This window comes from Triticum urartu, chromosome 4A, assembly GCF_056163025.1.
Source record: "Triticum urartu cultivar PI428250 chromosome 4A, HENAU_Tu73, whole genome shotgun sequence".
NCBI classification, from domain to species: Eukaryota; Viridiplantae; Streptophyta; class Magnoliopsida; order Poales; family Poaceae; genus Triticum; species Triticum urartu.
Genome location: NC_141876.1, coordinates 589,722,695 through 589,738,487, shown reverse-complemented (window position 1 = coordinate 589,738,487; position 15,793 = coordinate 589,722,695). Strand labels below are relative to the sequence as shown.

General features: G+C 50.4%; 2 protein-coding genes across 2 annotated transcripts; one reads left to right on the top strand and one right to left on the bottom strand.

Moving 5' to 3' along the window:
- The first annotated feature begins 8,048 nt into the window (after nt 1–8,048).
- On the top strand, nt 8,049–12,240 carry LOC125553015 (Pectin lyase-like superfamily protein). Its single transcript, XM_048716751.2, has 7 exons — nt 8,049–8,320; nt 8,402–8,532; nt 9,572–9,892; nt 10,140–10,260; nt 10,351–10,525; nt 10,619–10,689; nt 11,220–12,240. Exons 2-7 carry the CDS (start codon nt 8,515–8,517, stop codon nt 11,945–11,947), a joined length of 1,434 nt encoding a protein of 477 aa, XP_048572708.1. The 5' UTR covers nt 8,049–8,320; nt 8,402–8,514; the 3' UTR covers nt 11,948–12,240.
- A 373-nt stretch (nt 12,241–12,613) lies between these two features.
- Nucleotides 12,614–15,368, bottom strand: LOC125553016 (guanosine deaminase). Its single transcript, XM_048716752.2, has 5 exons — nt 15,102–15,368; nt 14,351–14,410; nt 13,987–14,177; nt 13,026–13,130; nt 12,614–12,938 (listed from the first exon to the last, which is right to left on the bottom strand). The coding sequence occupies exons 1-5, from the start codon at nt 15,115–15,117 to the stop codon at nt 12,750–12,752; spliced, it is 561 nt and encodes a 186-aa protein (XP_048572709.1). The 5' UTR covers nt 15,118–15,368; the 3' UTR covers nt 12,614–12,749.
- Between the last annotated feature and the right edge of the window lie 425 nt (nt 15,369–15,793).

Here is a 15,793-nt window from a genome sequence, read left to right as displayed (position 1 = left end):
GGCAGCCAGCTCCGAGTTAATCATCAAGTTAGCATGTCATTCGCTGTCCAGGAGATGCATGCATCTCGCCGATCGATCCCGACCGACGCTCTCTGTCTTTTCATGCAGGTGACACACAGACACTGATGTGATCCCGCTGTACATTTGTGGCTACTTATTAGGGGGTGCTCTTCTCGGCCAAGCTAGATTCAGAATTATTGGTGCATTGCCATGACGACCATGCAACTGCAGTTGCTGCACATACGCCCCGAGTGTTCTGTTCTAGTCGGATTATCAGGCAGTGCATCCATCGGTAGAACAATGGAGAATATAAACACTCACTGGTGATCAGTAGTAGCTCAGTTGGTGTCATGTCGTCGATCCAATAGGACAGCCAAAGATGCCAGCAGAAGGAATTTGTATGTGTCGGCTGCTGATCAAGGCTTAATCCCGGATAATCAAAAATACTTACCGCTTTTCTATATAAACACATCTCATGCTACCTTGGTTCTTGTCAGGATCTGGACTGAGAGTCCATGTGCATGCATCTGCCTCCACAAGCAGGCTCCATGGTCCATGCTGTGCAACTACAAGCACCTCCTATTAGTTTCTTTTTTTACCCGTCAATGATTGCCGCCCTTGGCTTTGGTCTGATCTGCATAGAAAATTAACCGTTGGTTGACGCATGCATGTGCACCGGCCTTCTCTTGTGTCTGGGGGCTCATCGCCTGCCTGCCTCCTTGTCTGCTGCGATGGAGCTTTGCAAGTAGCCAGCGGCAGGTCCCAATCAAGCTGGCTAATGATTCTCACAAAAAAAAAGGATGGTTAATGATTCTTCTTCTGTCAGTGTATGCAATGTAATGTACCTCGCTGGCTATAGTAATTGCTAACCAGGGAGATGAGATCAGTGCCCAAAAAGTGCGTCTCCTTCCATTGGCCGCCGGAGTCGACGGATGGTTCTCGCCGGATAAATTAACCAGAGAAAGCTAGTAGTTAATCGCCGTCGATCAAAGCTTTGCTGCTGCATACCTGCATGATGGCCAATGGGACATCAGGTTTAGACATGATGCATGCGCCGGGACCTACCTAGCATCAGTACGATCGATCGGCTAGGCCGGTCGCTGAGACAGACAAAGATCCAGCGCAATTATATATGCTTGGGCTAGCGACCCTTAATCTTTAAGGCTAGTATACTTTGCAGCCGCATGCCTCGCCGCGGCCCATTGATGACCTTAATTACCTGACAGCGAAAAGGTAATGTAGTACTGGTAGTATTGTATGTGCATGGCGTTGCTGTAGTTCATCATTCGTTCGCAAGACGTACGTTAATGGCCGGTGATTATCAGTCATAATCTACTCTTTTTCTTCCCGGGCTGAAAATGTATGTATAGGGATGTTGGCCGGCAAGGCTGGTTGGACTTGCCTGTCAATGGCGTCATCGCGTTCACGCGCGTGCGCCTGGCCTTGGGGCCATGCGTGCCGCTGACAGTCGCAAAGGTTTCAGTGCCCTGGGGCTTTTGGCTGGAACTGTGGACGCACTCGATCGGCGCTTCGGCGGCGTATCGGTTGATGCGGCCGAGGCCACTGCCGCCGGCCGGCGACCTGGACGGAAACCTGCCGGCCGGAGGACCCGCCGGCGAGCCTGAGCCTGATCTCTGCGTGCGCACGTATCGTGTGTCAGCCAGGCATATGGATTTACTTTCCAACAGTCAAGCGGAGCAGCACACGCAGCCAGTAGGCAGTTCGCCTGAAGCCGACGTACATGTGCTGGTGAGCTAGGCCCCGCCGGCGACGCAGTAGTAGTACGACGTCTGCTGGCTGGGTGCCGGCGCACTGGTCACGGCGAGGCGGAGGTGACCGTCCAGGCAAGATGGTAACTAGCATCCGTCTTGTCTTCTTTTCTTGGGCGTACTGCGTCCGTCCGTCCGTCCTCTGGACTCTGGAGACGACGACCGGTGCACGCCCGGCATGGCATGGCCGCTTCCGCGGGCTTTCGAGGCCATGAACTGTAGCAGCGCACTGTGGAGCGGCACGTTGCATCCGGAGCAGGTAACTCATAGCCGGCCGAACAATGTGGTACGTAGCAGCATCGATCGATCCATCTTATCTCGCGCGGCGAGACTGAAAGAGCCACACGTACGTACGTACATGTAGTCGATCAATCAATGCGTCGGCGTCGGCGTTGCCATGCCGTCCAGGGCGACGATCCATGGCTGTGGCATGTGCATGGATGTCACGCAGTGGCATGCAGGCTGCGGTTGCGACGCACCGCACGCGTAGCCAGCCAGCATGGACGCCATGGATGGCGCCAACAGCTAGCTAGCCAGCGCACATTATCTCACGGCGTTGGCAGAAGAGAGGGGCGAGTAAAATAACGGCGGCGGCGCGAGGATGCGTTTATCTCTGGGAGCAGTTGGGCAAGCATGCAGCGGTAATCTGCAGAATATTAGGCGAGACTACGTTATTGATCGCTCCGGTAGTTACCACCACCAGCATCCGCATACTAGTATACCCCTACTCCGTCTCGGCATTCTTGTGTTATTTTTTTTCATAGCAATATGTGTCTCATTCATATCATGAAAAACAAAGTACAAGTCACGTAAGAACCGACATGACAAAACTGAAAAGATAGCATAACATCTCTGAGCTTGACACCCACGCCCGTCACCTGTCTTCGGCACCACCACAGCAACCACCGAAGAAAAGAATGATGGGTCACCTCCTCACCCTAAGCTCGACGCGGCTCCATCGCTGATATGCAGCTTTGCGGATCTCCAAAGTGGTTCACCAAAAGTAAAGCCATTGCCGTTGAACGAATCAGACCGGGGCAACACGCCAGACACGCCATCAAACTCCGGGTCTGGCACTCCACCATGACTTAGACGCCGAAGGAGGAAACCATACCTGCCATCCATGAACCCAGCACATGTTCTGTCTTCCAGATGTCGTCGATGCAGACCACAATCTGCATCCGCTCCTGGACTATCTCCCAAACTCCACGCCGACGTTGGAGCAAACGCCGTCGCGACGACGAAAGCCGAGGACATAGGTCCGCCACGAGGATGCCGCCGCCGCCACGCCGTCCTTACTTGAATAGACTGGTTTCCAAATCCATCCCCAACCATAGGACCGATGGCCTCGTCAGGGAAGGATCCGAAGAATCTTTATTCAGCGTCGTCATCGTTGCCGCCGAAGCGAAGATGATGAACAATCTAAAAACCTAGACTAAAAACGATCCACGCGAGTGAATCCGGCGACCCCCCCCCCCCCCTCACCATCCGCCGCCGGAGGACGACGCTGAAAGAAGGCCTCTCCTGGCGGCGGCTAGGGTTCCAGCCGGCAGGGAGCAGGGTGCCGGCATTCTTGTGTTAGATTTGTCTAGATACAGAGGATCTAGTCACGTTTTAGTGTTAGATACATTCGTATCTACACACATCTAAGGCAAGAATTTTGGTACAGCGGTAATATTTAACAAGGTGATCCATTTTAAGAAACATTTAAGAAGGCGATGGAGACACCGGGCATGGCCAACCGGCCTGGTGGGCGCTTGGACGGTGGCGCCACCGGAATCACACGACCGGCCCTGCGCAAGATTCCCCACACCACAGGCAGAGCCAACCGTGAGCGACGGTGAAGTTTGCGGGTTCGAGGTTGTTGGGCGCGGTGGGCCCCCAGAAGGGCACACACCACGTTTTGCCGTTGCCAGGCGTGGCCCACGGCGTACATACGCGGAGGGCACCCTGTCCGCCTTGCCTTACAGCGGGCCCAGGGAGGCAGGCAGGCCCAAGTGCCCGCTCCACTCCACTCCTGCCGCCGCTGACAGCAACACCGTGCTCTGTCTATCTACGGGCCTCCATCTTATTCTCTCATTTTCCCTTTCTACTTCATCCGTGGTCGCGCGAGATGGAAGGAAAATGAACCCCACGCCACGACGCTGGTGAGCTAGACCAGACCTAGTCGAGATGGACAGCGCCATGCCCATGGCCATGGCCTTTGGATCCTCGCGCCAACCAACGGAAAGGGAGGGAGTTGGTTGTTGTGGCACGGGCATGATGGCACGAGGCCCTAAGCCTAACGCGGCCAGCTCGTGTGTGGTGTAGTCATGTTGGTTGACTCGGAGGTAAGAGCATCTTCAGCCGCACCCTCAACAGACTCTCTTCAGACGATTTTACCGCACCGGCGTCGAAAAAACGGTCCAGTCATATCTCAGAAGTCCGTTTTTCGCCGGCTCGAGATGAAACTGGTGCCGGCGGACCCAGGCCGAACCCGGCTTCCTGGGGCGTCTGGGGCGCCGGCACAAGCGAAAAGGGCGCGTGGGTCCGCCCTGTCGGCGAGGCGAGCGCCTCTTCCCGTCATGTCTTCCCGCGTTTTCCCCACTTCCCTCCCGTACTCTTCCTTCCTCCCGCCAATCTCCCTCCCGCTCGCCTCCCTCCCAGCCGACCGTCATGCCACCAAAGAAGTACGTCGCCCCCCGTGCGGCGAAAACCGCGAAAGCCTCCGTCGCCCCCCGTGCGGCGGCAACCGCGACGCCGAATTCAAGTACCTCCACGTCTACAAGCGCATTGACAAGTGCGAGAAGTGGGCGGAAGTCCGACGCACCCTCGACAAGGCCAAGGAGACCTACAAGCCGGACGCGCCGACTCCTGGCGCATCGGAAGGGCGGCCGGACGGCAACAAAGTTGCCAAGAAGGGGAAATACGACGACACGGCCCCCACTCGAGTGCAGGAGTCCATCGAGCACCGCCGCGCCGACGCGCAGGCCCGGGCCGTTCTTCGTGAAGAGAAGACCGAGGCGCGGTGGTTGGCGTTGATGTCGAGCAGCGCCGTCAAGTTCGACCTGCTTCGACCGAACGTCGCCGCGAAGAAGAGAAACACCGACTTGGCTTTCCTGCTGGGCGGGGCGGACATGCTCCAGAGCACCGATGAGGCGGTCAAGGCGTGGTACTTGGCGGAGCGCGGCCTCATCCTGAACCAGCTTCCCTCGACAAGGCCGCCGACGCCGACGCCGACGCCGAGCCCGCGTGACGACGCCTCCACGACGCCCAGCACCACTGAAGCCGCGCCGACACCGCCCAGCGCAGAGGCTGCTCCGACACCGCCAAGCCCGCGCACGCCAACTCTGTTGATGCCTGGGGCAGAGCCCGCCGAGTGATGCGCACGCGAACTTCTGCCGCTCTATTTTTTGTACGCCGAACTGTGGCTTGCGATCGCCCGACTTGTGGCGTCTTTTGTGAGCGGGAACGATCAAGTTCGATTTTTTCACGTCCTGGGGGCGGCACCTGGAGGCGTGACTGGGAGCTAGATCGCCCCCAGAGACCGAACTAGCGCCGGTTCGCTTCAGACCATCCTTTTTTAGCACCTTAAAAGGGCGAACGGCTGGAGATGCTCTAAGGTACACCGACCCACGTACCGACTCACCTTGCCCGCCGCGAGCTAGGTTCCGAACGCGCATGGTTTTCTCTTTCCGCATGATTCGCTGGGTTAATCGGGCAACCCCTCGTGATATTCATTTATATGTCCCGAAACACGCCTACAACAGTGCGCGTACCTGGACATCTACACATGCACCGTAAAAAGGAAATGGAACGGTGCGTTTCTCCTTTTCTTTTCTATGAGCAAGGAAATGCCTCTCTTTTTGAAAATGGTTGCGATCCAGCGCTCGCGCAGCGCAAGCCGTTGGATCAACTGTGTCGGACGGAAAACGCATGCTCTATTTCTACAACATGACCTTTGTTGCAATTTTTTTAAACGCAACATGGGCTCGGTTGCAGTGACCACGTCCCCATGTGCATGCCTGGCGCGTACATGACCACCCAGCATCGCATTGCTCATGGCGCGTTCGTCGCAGGCCGTCGCTCCTGCTCACCCAATCTCTCGACGCCTCCACCAACTTACGCCCTGGCAGTCTCCACCCTCGCGATGCCCCATCTCGGGCACCACTGCCTACCACCAGATCTGTGGCACCCCGCCACCGGATCGGCTCACCCTACAACGCCCCTGCTGCCATGGTAGCCGCCACGACCACCTTTGGTCACCGGTGCCAATGGCAACAACAGTGGCGTTTATGTAACTTCATACTTCTCACAATTTTTTCTGAAACATCATCTATGTTGCAAAACTTTCTTCTGCAATAACATCTATGTTGCAAAAAAAAGTGATGATAAAAAAATCTGCAACATTATCTTTGTTGTAAAAGTTTCTGCAACATAAGCTCTATTACAAAGGGTTCTGCAACGTTGCCTCTATTTGCAATGGTGAGGTCAACCTCAACTGCTGGATGATGCCATGTGCCAGCCAAATCTGATGGCTCGCGAGCCGGCCGATCTTTTAAAAAGATCAGCCGATGGATGCGTAGCACATCCCTTTTCTTTTAGGGGTATGCTATGCGTCGACTAGTAGCCCGCAAATCTTTTTAAAAAGATCTATCGGTCACGAGCCGTCAGATTCGCGCCAACGAGTGGCCGAGCGTCATCCTCCATCATTGCAACAGAGCTAATGTTGTAGAAAACTTTGCAACAAAGCTAGTGTTGCAGAAAATCTTTGCAATTGTTGTTGCAACATAGATCATGTTCCATACCCCCCTGCCTCACACATTGCAACAAACATAATGTTTCAGAGACATAATCTTTGTTGCAATCAATCGAATTCCAATTGAGAGAGAATCGGAAGGCGAGAGCACGCATTGCAACAACGATTATGTTTCAGAAACATCATCGATGTTGCAATCCATCATATCTCAATTGAGAGGGAGTCCGAGGAGAGCACACAGTGGGAGCTTGGGCACGAACTCATGTTTTGAGAGAGAGAGAGAGAGAGAGAGAGAGAGAGAGAGGGGGAAGGAGAAAGGGGCTGGCGACGGTGGCGCAACTCGGTAGCAGCTTTCTCGGGTTGAATCTATCCATGGTGGATCCATATGTTTGAGATGAGAGAGAGTGCTAGGAGGTAGATGACCAGATGAGAGTGGCTAAGGTGAATTCAATCTTTGTCAAAAAGATAAGGGATGAGAATACGAAGGTGGTATGCAGGCGCCACGAGGGTACGTACGTGGATCTTGCCTCATCCAACGACGTATGGAGTGATAGTACAATCAAAGTTGTTCACATATACAACTCACCCCTAAAAACGCACGCACATACACCCTATCTCTATGAGCAACTCCAAGAGATTGAACCAACATAGCATCTTAAGATTGACGAAGTCATCATGTGCGCCTTGTAGTCCACGTGACGTCTCTTCTACTGCAGAAGCATCGCCGAAAAACCAGAAATAAAATCCAGAAAAATGTGAGCGTGAATGTCAAGTCTAGGACTTGAACCTCGATAGGCCGTGGATACCGTTGTCCTCCTAATCATTCAACCACACGTAGGTTCGCGCAAGAAAAATGCTACAATTCCCCCAATAGTGTTGCTTGTCAGCGAATACCGGCCTAACGGTCGCCTCCGGTGCCGTCCTACTCGTGCCGCCTTTGCCACTCTAGGTCATCCCCCTAAATCCCATTCTCTGTTGTGGCAACCACCCATCACCTTGATGTCGCGCCCGTACGGTCGATCCTCGGGCTCGTCTCCTTAAATGACTATGTGGATGCTATGTCTCTAGCTGGATCCCGGTTCACCCTCCTCGATGACACCACAAGCCACTGGGCCATCCCGTCTCTTACCCGTTGCTTTCTTTCAGCGCCGTCTCCGTCTCCGCCTATGCCTAAACGCTAGACTCGACCGAAACATGAGAAAACAAAAGCAGACGACACTAGCTTGATCTGTAACCAGTTACTAGACACCACGACGATGGACAATCCCGCCATCCCGGCATCCCACCCGCTTCACGATTCCACAACTCGTACCCATTTGATAAATCAGATTACATTTTTCGGAGACGCCCGAAAAAAAAAGATGCTGCACATTTATAAGTATGGTGGGTATATAGTATGAAAAACCAGGGCCAATATGGTAACAGAAAAATGAAAGGAGAAACAGAGGGAGGAAATTTGGCCACAGATGGGTGTCACTTGGCCGGGGTTTTAGGGTGGAGTGGGTAGGGAGGGGTGGGGATGCATCTCATTCCCCTCCCGTTCCGTTTGGTGGCGGCTGGCAGGTTATAAAACCAGGCCTCTGCTCCTCCTCTGCGCTTGCCGCGACCTTTGACTCCTCCTGGTACCAGCGGATGGCGCGCACCACCGTGGCGGACTGGCTGGCGGCAGCATGATTGGATCCTGTCTACCCTCTGCCCACCACATCACTCCTCCCCCCTCACTCACCCAGTCCACCTGACTCGCTCCTCTCCACCCTCCTCACCGAGCGGAAGAAGAGGAGGTTCCTCTTCCCGATCCATCTCCGTCCGGCGGGTGAGCCAACGGCGCCGGTTTGTCTCTGTTCTTTCGTGTCTTTTTCTCTTGATTGATGGGGTTCGTGTCTTTTGTTTGCAGTTCACGCCGCCGCCGCCGCATTCAAGGCGCGGTTTTTGACCGGACCCGAGTTAAGAGGGGGCGTCGGTGGGGAGCAGCAAGGAAGGGGAAGAAGATCTGTCGCCGCCGGCAAGATGGGGAGATCCGCGTCTGTAAGTGTTCCTTCCTCGATCTCTTTTCTCGGACGGGGGAGGGGAGATGGATCGCAGATGGATGGCTGGCGCCTGGTTTTGGTTTTGGTGGCGGCGGCGGCGGTGGGATCCGTCCCCCATTGCCTTCTCCGTGCCTGCCGTTGGTGGATTGGTACCGGTCCGGTGGCTGGGCGAGTGGCGTTGGTCCTTCCTGCGGGTTGATCCCCGCTGGCATCGGGGCGTGATCCGCCCTTCACCCGGCCCGTGTTCAGAGGTGGATAGAATGTGCGTACTGAGTTGTATTCTGTTGTGTCCTGTCTGTCCTCTTGCCTTGCGTGTGCCACACCAAATGCTTGCTTGTGTCCACCCACGATAGCCAATTCAGGAATCCGGCGGAAGTGATGTTGCGCATTTGGGAATGCATTCATGATGCCTTGGGTTTATACATGTGTTTGCAGGGGCCATTAGTTAGTGGGGAGCAGAGGGGATAAACCAGATGAGATTTGGCCTGCTTGGCTTTGCTGGAGGGTTCTGATGCTCGTGAGAAAAAGTTCGTTCAAACATAAGAATGATTCTGTTCTCGGTGAGGCGTAATTATGGTGTAGTGCGCCCTGTCCTCCTGCCCTGTCGTAGCATGTGCCTGATGCCACACGCTTGGTTGTCGATAGCGAATTCAGAAATTGGAGTGAAATGATACTGCGCATTTTGTGGGTTCAGGATGCCTATACATGTGCTTGCAGGGACCATTAGTTTTGTGGGGAACAGGGGACATAAACGAAGATCAGATTAGTTTGTTGGGCTTTGTTGGAGGTGTTCTACGTGTACGGATGCTTGTGAGAAAAAGTGCATTCAGACATAAAGAATGATTTTGTTCTCTGTGAGGCATTGTTTTGCTCCATTTGTGTTACCTTGCGTGTCTGTGGAAACAGAGTAGAATGAAGCCTGCTTGCAACTCTTCGGTTCACATGTTCCATGTTGTTGCTAGTATTTTGCTTTGGTTATTTCAAATATGCGAATACACGATGACTGTTGACGTTACTCTCTTTGGATTTTTTGCTAGGTATTTCAAGCCCTTTTGGTTTTCCTAATAACAATAATTGAGACCCAATGGTCCAGCGTATCCGGCATGTACTGCGCGGACATGGCATCGACCGTCTACCGACCACATAGTGTCACTATAACTGAGTTTGGTGCTGTCGGGGATGGCGTGACTCTCAACACCAAAGCATTCCAGAATGCCATCTTCTACCTCAATTCATTTGCGGACAAGGGTGGCGCGCAGCTCTTTGTGCCTGCTGGAAGGTGGCTGACAGGCGGTTTTAGTCTGATCAGCCATCTCACTTTGTCGCTGGACAAAGATGCAGTAATAATCGGATCTCCGGTAATATAGCTCATCGCTCTTTGCACATAATAATTTGCATCCTGTTACTATTTTGAATTGTATGCTTATGACATGATGCGCATGCCCGTGATATCTTATACTGTCATGTTGATTACAATTTACTCTAAATGAAAAACTATATATGTAATCTTCTTATGTGCTTTACAAAATGATGTTTTCTTGAAGTGGTTACCGAACAAATAGTAGTAAATTCCAACTTTATTGATTGAAAATACTGTATCTGCAGCACTCATCTGATTGGCCTGTTATAGACCCTCTTCCATCCTATGGGCGCGGGAGAGAGCTCCCCGGAGGAAGGCACCAGAGCTTAATTTTTGGCTCCCATTTGACAGATGTAATAATTACTGGTTAGTAGCTAACTTGTGTCTATGCTTGCATCAGCGACCTTTTATTACTATGCTGGTTTTGCAAGTGCTTAAATGTGGCACTCTTGGTAGGTGCTAATGGGACAATTGATGGTCAAGGAGCCATTTGGTGGGATTGGTTCCATAACAACACACTGAACTATACTAGGCCACATCTTGTCGAGTTGATGTACTCCACCAATGTTGTTATATCAAATTTGACTTTCAAGAACTCCCCGTTCTGGAATATCCATCCTGTATACTGCAGGTTGGTGTTTCAAATACTTGCTTTCTTTTAAAACTTAAGAATTTATCTGCAAATGACAATTCATTACCTAGAGTGCTTTTGCTGAATAAACAGCCAAGTTATTGTCGAGCACGTTACAATCCTAGCACCTTTGAATTCGCCAAACACCGACGGCATTAATCCAGGTAATATGAAGCTCTGAATTGTTTCTTCCACTTGAGGTCTCTATCCCTGTTATTCTTAGTGTTATACCTGTTTATGTCCCTTTTTACGCCGCTGTGTCTTGGGAGCACCAAAAGGAAGAAAAATATCAGTTCTTGCAATATAATTTCACATGCCCCTTTTAAATGTTATTTTCCTTCCATTGTGTTTTGAAAGTTAACTTTAACTTGCATTTATAACTGAGATTCTAATAAATATGCAAATATTCTTTTGTAAATTGATCACACTATGTTAGTACAGATTGCAGCTAACCAGTTGAAATAATTTACTATCTTGGGCAAAGTTACTTTGCCTTACGATGAGATGCACCTGTAATCTAAATATGAAAATTTGTGTTAATTCAGAATATTGCCAACATTATGTATTGTTTGAAATGAAACCATAACCTAGTTATTTGGATGTACTATGCACAACAGTTTCGAGGCCATCTTATTATGCAATCATAAAAGGCTTAAATCTGTCCTGTTACTAATGCAACTCTATATTTGTCCAGATTCGTCCACAAATGTTTGCATCAGTCATTGTTATGTCAGAAATGGAGACGATGTTATTGTCATCAAAAGTGGTTGGGATGAGTACGGCATTTCTTTTGCTCAGCCTAGCTCCAATATCAGCATCAGCAACATCACAGGAGAAACTAGGGGTGGTGCAGGAATTGCCATCGGAAGTGAGATGTCAGGTGGCATATCTGAAGTCCGGGCTGAAGGCCTCCGCATTGTGAACTCATTGCATGGAATCAGAATCAAGACCGCTCCAGGACGTGGAGGGTATGTAAGGAACGTCTACATAGCTAATGTCAGCATGCACAATGTTTCGATGGCCATAAGGATCAATGGAAACTACGGCGAACATCCTGATAACAATTATGACAGGAATGCTCTCCCCATTATAAGCAACATCACAATTCAGAACGTTGTTGGCGTTGATGTTGGTGTTGCTGGCATCTTGGAGGGCATTGAGGGCGACAACTTCAGCAGCATATGCATCTCCAATGTCTCCCTCAGCGTACAATCCAGGCATCCGTGGAATTGTTCGCTTATTCAAGGATATTCAAACTCTGTGACTCCAGAGTCGTGCGAGCAACTCAGAACAGATTGTGAAGAGACATCGATCTGCTATGACGGTGGCAGTTCTTTAGCCGTTGGTTCACGGGCATCCATACATAATAAGCCTAGTGCCAACATATTACTAAATTCATTATTGCAGTTGGTGTCGCTGTAATGTAGGTAGATATAGATGCTTGTTATTTGTTGCAGAGGGGCTTGCGTCATCGGATGCATCGTGTTAGCCATGTATATCTTATTTTTGCAATCAGTTTTGCTTAGAATGCAATTTGTTTCTTTGTATATAGATGTGGAGATGAGTGTCAGTGCTAGCTTGTTCTGTCATGATCTTGATTTGTTCTCTGTTTCCAAAGCCTTGTTGGAGCATGAGAACAAAAGCAAAATTACTGTAATATTTCAGTTTTGAGTCATAGATTTAAGAACAATTAGATATGTTCAGTTTTGTGAGCAGGCTTCCTTCATTGCAAGTTGAGTATGCATGGTTGAAATGCAGGAGGAAACTCACTTTTAGCAAGTAAAGGTCTAAACACTTACACAGAATTAAAACATATTCAATGATTGCTGCTATGCAAATAACGAATCAAAAAACATCAACTGAAATGCAGGAGGAAACAACCAAAAACATGCGATGGCTAGAAAAACAGTATTCAGTTATTTCTGCTATGTAAAAATTATGAAATGCCGTATTTTTTTAAGATGGGCTGATGATGAAGGCCTTATTATCACCAGGAATGTACCCAAATTAAGAAAGATCAAATGAAGGAGCAAGGTAGTACTGATCCTCCTCGAACAATAACATACTTATTTCTGAGAAATAGAAGCGTAATGAGAATCAAATGGTATATTCAAATTCATAGTTTGTGGTCCATCACCAATGACAGAATGTTGACAATTACATTATTTTTTCTGAGCATCAGGGTCTTTCATGCTGTGAAATTCTACCATGTCTTTGCTACACATTAGTACATTCGGAATTTCTCCTTGGTGTTCTCAAAGACTTGTTCAGCAAGCAGAGCTCCATTCCCATCGGCTCGCTTGATCTCCATGTTGGCCTTCTGGTAGAACCCAGTTCCTCTAAGAGCATCAGCAATGAAGTCGTCGAATCCAATGGCAATAGCAGCTTCCGCCTTGGCTCCGTACACCAGCCTCTGCATTGAAGCATTCAACAAGATTGCTCATTAAGGATTAGACAAACCATATTGTACCAGATGAGGAATGGTAAGGTAAGGGCCAACCTTGATCCGGGATAGATGAACAGCCCCAAAACACATTGGGCAAGGTTCACATGATGCGTACATTTCGCAGTCCGACAGCTCAATCTTCCCAAGCTTTTTGCAAGCCTAGAGTACAAGCGAAAACTGATTGTGTGAGACAGATAACCAGACAATGGAAAAGAACCAATATAAAATGCAAAACTGCCATGCATTATATACAGGCTCAGAGGGAATATGAACCATACGACCTAGTGCCACTGACAACAGCCCTTAGTGGATTATTCCGAAAAATAAATGCATGTTCTTGTGTCAAAATAAATATGTTATATTTTTATCCACTAATGTGGACAGTGTCTACTCTGTTACCATTCAGCAAGGAAATTTTAAAATATAAAGGCTATCCATCACTGATAACTCATCAATTACCAAGCTTTCTGATGAAAATTAAAAGAAACAGTTGTTAGGCTGGTAGAGTTTGTTTGCATCACCATGGAACTTTATTTAGCCCTGTCTTCAACAAAGTATATAACACGCTTGAACACTCAACTTTATGTAGTAGCACTGAAGTAGCATAATTTGACAAAGTGGTACAAGATAATATCACCACTAACGTGAGCATCAGGAAAGCTGAAAATCTAAAACATGAAGATGTACAAGAATGGACAAAGAGGCTAAAACATATTCTGTCTCATCTGTGTAGACAGGTGAGCACAAATAACAAGTACATTCTGCAAGAATGATGTGGTGCTGGTTCCAAAAGCATGAAGCCTGAATTGGATACAGACTATATCGACAGGTGACAGTAAGCACCAAGTAGTTGGTGAGAACTAGTTTCATATGCAGGAAGAATCAAATGGCCAAATGGGCACAACCTATATCAGCAGGTGAGGCTACCACAAGGTAGGAACTATTCAGTACCAAAATGCAAACAACAAGCGTCAAGTAGTTGGTGGGGATAACCTTTGGGCACATGGAACCCTACCTCTCTTATTGCAGTGACTTCAGCATGGGCAGTTGGATCGGTGTTGTTCAAAACCATGTTATGGCACCCAACTATTACTTCGTCGTTGCGGACGACGACCGCGCCAAACGGTCCTCCATGGCCACAGTCAACTCCTTTGTACGCCTCTTCTACAGCTTTCGACAAGAACTTGTGATCCCTATCTTGTACGGCTGTTGAACGAGGCAAAACATAAGCATAAAGAAGAAAGCCTTTCTGAATAGCCCCCCAATTACAGAAAATAACAAATGTAGCAAAGGGCCCTGCAATGGTCAGATATGCCTTGCCTTGCAGAGTTGCAGTGTGGTAAGTAAGAACTAGAGGGAGGACAAATGGTAATTAGTACCTTCCTGATGACCGGGAAACGCTGAAGCAACTGCGATAGTTCCATCCCTGGTCTCCACAACTGCGGAAGACCAAAGAAGATGATTACTGAGGCAGCCATGTTATTTCATAATTTGCACAGGATTTTCCCAAAATCTGGTAGAAGAAACTATGAAATGCGTACAAGGATTACATCACATAAACAAACAAACAAACAAACAAACAAGACTCCCAATGAACTTGGAAGGTTGTAAACAGTTGCAGGGCAGCCCTTGAAGGAGTGACTGCGTGTGATCGGAGCAGAGAACAAAATTGTTAACCAGAGCACAGAACTGGCAATCTATCTACAGGCCTAGTTTGTTTTCCCAATGCTAGGTGCAGTACGATTTTGTGTGGCAAAAGTAAGAGACTTCCCAGATGTGGCAAAAGCAGGGCGGTGGCTTTGCCTTTTATGCTATCGGCGCCATTGCTCTGTTTTGGGTGGGTGGGTGGGGTGAGGCCGAAGCAGAGCAGAAACAAAACAGCCGCATTTCCCACCCCCCGTCCGGCGCGCGCCCCCGCTCGGATCCGCCCCACGCTCGCCGGATCGACCGGCGCAGCGCAGGAGGCGGCGACCCGCCGCCCCCGAGAGCGATTAACTAAAAGAAGAAGGAAAGCTAGCACGCGACCGATCCGGAGCAGGACGAATTGCCGCCGGCCGGTGGCGATCCGCGGGCGGGCGGGCGGATGGACGGATGGACGAGAGAGCGCGGCGTGGGTGTGCGTATGCTCACCCTTGGCTTCCTCCATGGCGGGCGAGTGAGGGGGCGAGCGGGCGGGCGGATCGGCGGCGGAGCTCCCCGAGCGAGATGCGCGTCGGGCTGTTGCGTGTCTGCCTGTCCGTAGGAACGGGAATTGGGAAGGAAGGAAAGAGGTGTGTGGGTCGTCGTGGACGCGTGCGCGGCGTGTAAATAGGGCCGCGCCGGGCCACTGGCGGAGTGCCGGACGCAACCGGATAGGGATAGAGAGAGGGAGGCAAGCAAGCGCCGACGCCCGCCGATGGTGGACCGGGAGGGCGGCGCGTGACGGACGGCGGTGATGGAGCGGCGGGGCGGCCCACCGTCGGTTGGCATGGTCGGTCGGTCGCGTGCATCACGCTGCCGCGGCGCGTTCGCATTTTACTCTTTCCTTCTGACGACGTGGGATGAGCCGACACGAAAGGCTGACGTGTTCGTGGGATGGGATCGGAACATGGCCTGCGTCGCCGGGATTCTTCTTCATCCTCCGCCGCACATGTGCGACTTTTTATTGGAAGAAAGAAAAAAAGGCCGTGAGACCCAAGATCTCTCACCCTTTCTGTCTAAGCAGAAAGTGTGTTCTTTGCGAGTAAAAGGATTGTGCTAATCAACGGAGATCATTACAATCATGTTGGCATACGGTGCCAATTTCATCAGGTCCATGGCGCCCACGCACGCCGTACTCCTAT

Coding starts and splice junctions, on each gene's coding strand:
- LOC125553015 (XM_048716751.2), top strand. Junction 10,261..10,350: donor GACAGATGTAATAATTACTG/GTTAGTAGCTAA, acceptor CACTCTTGGTAG/GTGCTAATGGGACAATTGAT. Junction 10,526..10,618: donor ATCCATCCTGTATACTGCAG/GTTGGTGTTTCA, acceptor CTGAATAAACAG/CCAAGTTATTGTCGAGCACG.
- LOC125553016 (XM_048716752.2), bottom strand. Junction 13,131..13,986: donor AAGTCACTGCAATAAGAGAG/GTAGGGTTCCAT, acceptor CTTGTACTCTAG/GCTTGCAAAAAGCTTGGGAA. Junction 12,939..13,025: donor TTCATCTATCCCGGATCAAG/GTTGGCCCTTAC, acceptor GCTTCAATGCAG/AGGCTGGTGTACGGAGCCAA.